The 6537-nt window shown below is 42.3% G+C and overlaps 1 protein-coding gene across 1 annotated transcript in view; it reads left to right on the forward strand.

The window, feature by feature from the left end:
- The first annotated feature begins 894 nt into the window (after nt 1–894).
- Nucleotides 895–6537, forward strand: part of zranb1b (zinc finger, RAN-binding domain containing 1b) — a 19287-nt gene continuing 13644 nt past the window's right edge. Inside the window, exons 1-2 of the mRNA XM_014001844.1 lie at nt 895–1247; nt 2707–3764. Coding sequence (XP_013857298.1) covers nt 2801–3764 — 964 coding nt within the window. The 5' untranslated portion in view covers nt 895–1247; nt 2707–2800. The remainder of the gene's footprint in view (nt 1248–2706; nt 3765–6537) is intronic.

Consider the following 6537-nt stretch of genomic DNA (forward strand, 5'->3'; position numbering starts at 1 on the left):
TATATATATATATGATAAGGTCTTTCTTTGGGCTCTTCTGTAACCTCAACCTAGCGACAATGACAACCGGCCTTTAGGATCACTGGTATAAAGCACCGTGGGATTAACTTTGTTAGGATGTAGTATCTTGAGTTCCAACAAAATCCAAATGTACATTTATAAACTCAGAAGTGATTGGGGTGAACCTTTGTTTCCTCTATAGGGTAAAAAAAAAAACTGTGACATTGACACCTTGAAGCACATAGTCCAGTGCACACTTTAGGTCTGCGATTTTATCTAAATTTCTGTAAATTCATTAAAATTTGACCACAGGACTTGCTTGGATGAGCACAGACAACAAACTGAGGGGTAATAAATGAGACGTTCATATGTAATATAGTGTGCCCTTGTCTTATTTTGTTTTATACTTGCACTTAGAGGAAAATAACATTAAATTGCAATACAGCATTTGAAAAAAATGTGCGAACATATTGTATATTTTAGGTGATTTTTTTCCCTTATATATTCGCGTAGGAAACTGTTGCTCCAGCTGTCATGCATTACTGCAGACTGCTTGCTGCAGTATTTTTACGATGACATCATCCCTTCATCTCTTTTGAGGGAATGCCGCGTGGTTGTTTGCTGTGCATTTAACGAAAATACAAATTAAAAAAACTGAGTCTTTTGTCACGAGCTAAACCCGGCGGGGAAAAAAAAACTATATATATTTAAGCTCCCGATATCTCTGTCATATTCCAGTCTGTTATGCATCCATCCAGCCTTTTAACAGTTGGAATAAGAGACGTAGAATCTGATTGGTCAGTTTCTAGTGTATCCCTTGGCAATGACCAATCAGCTTAGTTGGCAGATTCAGGTGGTAAATCCTGATCCTGCCTCTGACTGTACGGCACAGAGCCCTCTGCTCTCCCCTGTAGTGTATTTTCAACCCAGCTTCGGTTGCTTTCCCCCCTCCCCTTGCGCCGCCGCCATTAGAGCCCCGTCAGTCTGGTGTTTAGGGATCGGAGAAAAGGATTAAAATGATTTGAAGCGTCCGAAACAACGGCCGAGGGACGGGACTTTGGGGAGGGGGGGCTTTCTTGCTCCACAGTGCCAGTTTTGACGGCGCCCTCCAAAAAGTAAATATGCGGCTGGTGTCCAAGTGAGAGAAACCCGAGTTCGGACTGGCGAGGGTTTCTCCGACCGGAGGGGGGAAGGTCCATTTGTTTTGGCTGCAGCGGGGGACTGGAGTATAGCACAGCTAAGCAGAGGTGAGGGTTACTTTACAGTTTTGTGGGTTATGGTAAACTAAGGCCTCCCAGGCGTTTTACCGGACAAACATAATCCCGTAATGTTAGCGGGCAGCCTGCTAGCTTGGCTGTAATTTATGTTGGACTGAGCCGTCATGTAAATCAGCCACCAGCTAGCTCCCTGCGTCTGTTTTCACGGGAGCTAGTTTTTTTAGTTTACTATTGTTTGTTGGAAATGACAACGATGGACCGCCCATTTGTGTTAAAATCAATTTGTTGTATTATATACCTTAATCGAGGAGAATGTGTTAGTCAGCGCATCTGGAGCGTCTCTGGTTKTGTTAGCTTTTCACAAAAGCTCTGATGAGATCACAAATCTAAAATTTAACACGGCTGTGTTTGTAAACCTAGAGGCGTGGTGTAAACACCATAAATGTTACTACCCTCTGAGCTGTGTGTGAGCTAACTTTCTCTTCTTACAGCTTGCCTCTCATAAGAAATAGGATAGTTCAATAAAACATGTGGTTTGGATCACACAGTTTTATGCATGTAATAATAGGCTTTGGGACGAAATCAGATTAGGGTTATGGCTGGATTACTGAACTGTCCAGCAAGGCTCATGCCAAGGGACCCTAACGAGTCTGGGGGGTGGCTTACTTTCCCCTGAATGTCACACAGTTGAACAGAAAAACAAACAAACAAACAAACAAACAAAACAAAGCATTTTAAATAGGTAACACAACAACAGTAAGCATTAAACAATTGCGAGAGGCAATAAAACTGCAGAAAAATTATCTTTGAACATAATAAATAAAGACAAAAATGGTCACGCAGAGAATTGACAAACAAGACTGTAATAGTGATGCAACACAACAACATGACACCTTTGCACAGGTTTGAAAGTGAAATTTAGGGATGTAACATTGCTTCAAAGAGACATTTAGCTTTTTTTTAACTTGTCCATTTGGCTCCTCTATAGTAAAGTGGGTGGGAGCTATGTACATGTCTGTGCCTGGGTGCCATTCTCTCATAATCCATCCATAATTTCAGTGCTTCGGTAAGTGTTTTAACCAGTCATGCGCTTCCCTGCTGAGGGTCAGGTTTCATCCGTCCTTGTCTCTCATTACCCAGCTCAGTTGTAGGGCACAGTTGCCTTGCGTTTGCATGTAACTTACTGTATGTGTTTAAAGTTAGTGTCCGGGGGTAATGGAAACCAGTACAGTTTCACCCCTGCTCTTTCTCAGTCGCTTTGCTGCGAGTTTGCGTCAAGTCATCAACAAACAGTGCTGATGATTTTTATTGTTGTGCTCTAGGCTTTATTAAAACAGGGTTTATCCCAGTTTATTATTGGAATGGATTAAAATTTGTATTTGAAAAAAAAGTATTTTTTATGTATTAAATATAAGGAAAATGTCAAATAATAGTTTCTGTATGAAAGTAATTGCTTAAATGTGCAACTTTTCTTTCCTCATTCCCTTAGTTTCCTGCTTGCTGTGTAATCTCCTCGAGAGTGGGTCTGCCGAGCTGACAGTCCCCCTGAACGGCTGGAAGCCCCCTTTAGTGGCAGCGCGACGATGACAGAGCTGGTTGCCAAGTGGGCTTGTGAATACTGCACATACGAGAACTGGCCGTCAGCCATCAAGTGCACCATGTGCCGCGCTCAAAGGCCCAGCAGGGGTGCCATCATTACTGAGGAGCCCTTTAAGAGTAGCCCTGCCCTGGATGCCAGTTTGCATCAGTGGGACCCTGCAGGCCTCAGCAACAGTCCATCTCAGGGGGGATCAAGCCTACTTATTTGTCCAGACTCTAGTGCCCGACCACGTGTTCGCGTTGCTGATGCACCTGAGACCCCTAGCAAGTGGTCGTGTCACATGTGTACCTACCTGAACTGGCCTCGCGCCATCCGTTGTACCCAGTGCTTGTGCCAGAGGCAGCAGTCTCAACAACAGCAGCACGGGCAGCAGCATGCAACCCATCAGGGTCACCGTACCCAGCAACCCCATAGCCCCACGGAATCACCCCAGACTTCAGGCTCTGGCTGTCGCCCCATTCCCCCGATCAACACTACGGACMCTTGTGAGGAATACAATGACCGCAACAGACTCAACACTAACGCACAGCACTGGACCTGCACGGCCTGTACTTATGAGAACTGGGCTAAGACACTCAAATGTGTTGTGTGTGATCATCCCAGACCCAACAGTCTTCTTGCTGAATCCATCGAGCTGGCGTCAGAACCCGAGAGCCAACGGGCATCCTCGACATTAAACGAGAAGGACAAGGACAACAGGAGGAGTGTTGTTGGGCAAGGAGTTGGGGTTGTGGTAGGGGGAGTGGTGGGCTGTAGCAGCAGCCAGAGGAGATCACCTCCRTCTGAAAAGCGAGAGACTGAAGTGAACATGGACTTTCAGAGGATTGAACTAGCATCTGGAGCTGGGATTGGGAGTAAAGAGGAGCTTGAGGTGGATTTTAAAAAATTGAAGCAGATTAAGAACAGGATGAGAAGGACAGATTGGCTTTTCCTCAATGCATGCGTTGGTAAGTATTGAGCATGTTTGGCACTTGCCTTTACATATTAAACTTATTCTCATATTGTAATTGACATAAGGGGGCAAAATAAAAAACAGCTTACAGTCCTTTATGTAATATGCATCCTATCACTGCTGAAGGACTTTATTCCTCTGCCTTGAGCCAGTAAAAAGTTCCCCACGCCAACAGTTATCCACCCACACTGTACACTGACAAAAGCTGTAGGAGAGATGGAGGAAGAAGGTTTAAAAAGTTTAAAATCTCGTAACTTTTCTCTCTCTGTCTTATCATTGTTTAAGACCGCCTCTTGCATTTGCTATAAAGCTGTAAAGTAAGATAAATCTCCAGTACCTTTTCTGCCATCTGTCTTCTTGACAGTTATTCTGAATTATCTGGATAAGACACATTTATCAGACAAAAATGAATATGATAGCCAGGTGCTTTTTTTTTGTATGCTATGTTTTTGCGTGCTTAGTTTGCTTCTTTTTTTGGACACAACACCTGTCGTCCCCTACGTTTGTTAAATATGAGAAGGTGTCCTGATGCATCTCAGTAATCCAGGTAAAAAATCAAAAAGAAAAARATTGTATAGGCCTTCTGGACGGGTTCTTCTCTAATGAAACGTTTCGTCTCTCCTCCAAGAGACTTCTTCAGTCTGAGAGTTTCAGGCAAAATTCAGGCTTTTAAGCACTGCCTCCATGGGACTGATACTCACATCACATGGCTATCGTTGACACCTAACTAACACCTATTGTTAACAGGGGGTGGAGTGATTCTGGCAATAGCAGCACTGTAGGAGGGGGACAACTGAAAACGGAGGCCTCTACCTCTGTTTAATGATGGACGGTCTTTCTTCACAGAAATGGCTTCTTTTACTCCTCTCAAACCAACGTTCCTCTCTATCAAGAATGAGAACATCCTCATCTCTGAAAKAGTGACCGCTGGCCTGTAAATGAGTGAAAACTGCAGAGTTCTGGCCATTAGACGAGCTACATCTAATGGCCAGAACTCTGCAGTTTTCACTCATTTACAGGCCAGCGGTCACTCTTTCAGAGATGAGGATGTTCTCATTCTTGATAGAGAGGAACGTTGGTTTGAGAGGAGTAAAAGAAGCCATTTCTGTGAAGAAAGACCGTCCATCATTAAACAGAGGTGGAGGCCTCCGTTTTCAGTTGTCCCCCTCCTACAGTGCTGCTATTGCCAGTATCACTCCACCCACTGTTAACAGTAGGTGTTAATTAGGTGTCAACTATAGCCATGTGATGYGAGTATCAGTCCCATGGAGGCAGTGCTTAAAAGCCTGAATTTTGCCTGAAACTCTMAGACTGAAGAAGTCTCTTGGAGGAGAGACAAAACGTTTCATTAGAGAAGAACCCGTCCAGAAGACCTATACAATTTTTTTCTTTTTGATGAGAAGGTGTCCTTTTTATTTAACATATTCAAATGTTAACTCTTCTGTTCACCTAAAAGAAAATGTCCCTAGTTAGATTATTCATTGCATACTGAAGGAAATAAATCCCAAATTCAAAGTAACACAGTCCAACAGCAAGTTCTTTTTTTATCCATCAGTGCACTCTTTGACTGGTAGTTATTTGGAAATAAATTCATGGGAAAGAAAGTCCACCCTTTGTTTAATTCTAGGGTTTTATGTAGCAGGACAAAAACAGGATCCAGTCCTTATCAGGTTCTAAATTTATTTAAGCCTAATCTCAAGTGTGTAAAACACACAGCACATCCCATCATGGCACTATTTATTTAAAAAAGTCATAGTAGAAAAGTTGTGGATGAAAAACTGTCCATGTGTCAGTTGCGTATATAGGCACCTTTAGCAATAGTAACTTGAAGTAGTTGTATTTTGTATGACTTTCTCACATCATTGTGGAATTTTGACCCACTCTTCTTCTAAACTTCTCTAGAATATTTTAGTACAGAGAAGTTCAATGACTGCAAGTTACCCAGGTCCTGTGGCTGGAAAAACAAGCCCTTGACATTTGACATGAGGTTTTTGTGCTGATATAACTGCTTTTGATTTTTTTTCCCCGGTAGTGTCACTGTGCATTGTGGTCTAACATCTCTGCTTAGTCCAAAGAACATTGATCTAGAAGTGTTGTGGTTCAGTCAGATGAAGCTTTGAAAACASAAGTCGTGCTGCCATACGCTGCATTATTTAGAGAGGAGAGACTTTTTCCTGTAACCCTTTCAAATAAGCCATACTTGTTCAGAATTTGTTTACTGGGCTATAGCTGATAAATGTATTAATCATCAATATTTGCCTGTTATGACTTTTGTTTATTCTATAGACAAGGCAAAACTACACACCTAGTGTTCACCAGAGAACAAATAGATTTGTAAATTAGCGATTAAACTTATACGTGCTTTAGAAAGTGAGCTTACCTTTTCTTCAATCTGTCTAGTATAACATAGCCACCCTGTTTGCATGAACTTCACAAAGTTGCTGCAGGTGTTTATTTTTTTTTCCCCACACAGAAAGCTAATTGAATATAACAACAAAAACAAAACACAGACAGATTTACTGGGTAACAATAATTAATTTATTCAGGTTTTTGTTCAAATCCTAAAACCATCCTTTGATAAATGTCAACCACTGCACAGCCGAAGTGTTTGGGGAGTGTTGGCATAAACACACTACACAATAGGCACTAGAATTCACAGAACAGAATTCTGTTTGACGATTGAATGACCTACCTACACCCTCACACCCATGCACATAGAAAAACACTCTGACTGAGCTGCTGCACTAAAATGTCATACAGGTCAAACC

This window comes from Austrofundulus limnaeus, unplaced genomic scaffold (assembly GCF_001266775.1).
Source record: "Austrofundulus limnaeus strain Quisiro unplaced genomic scaffold, Austrofundulus_limnaeus-1.0 Scaffold0, whole genome shotgun sequence".
In the NCBI taxonomy this organism is placed as follows: domain Eukaryota; kingdom Metazoa; phylum Chordata; class Actinopteri; order Cyprinodontiformes; family Rivulidae; genus Austrofundulus; species Austrofundulus limnaeus.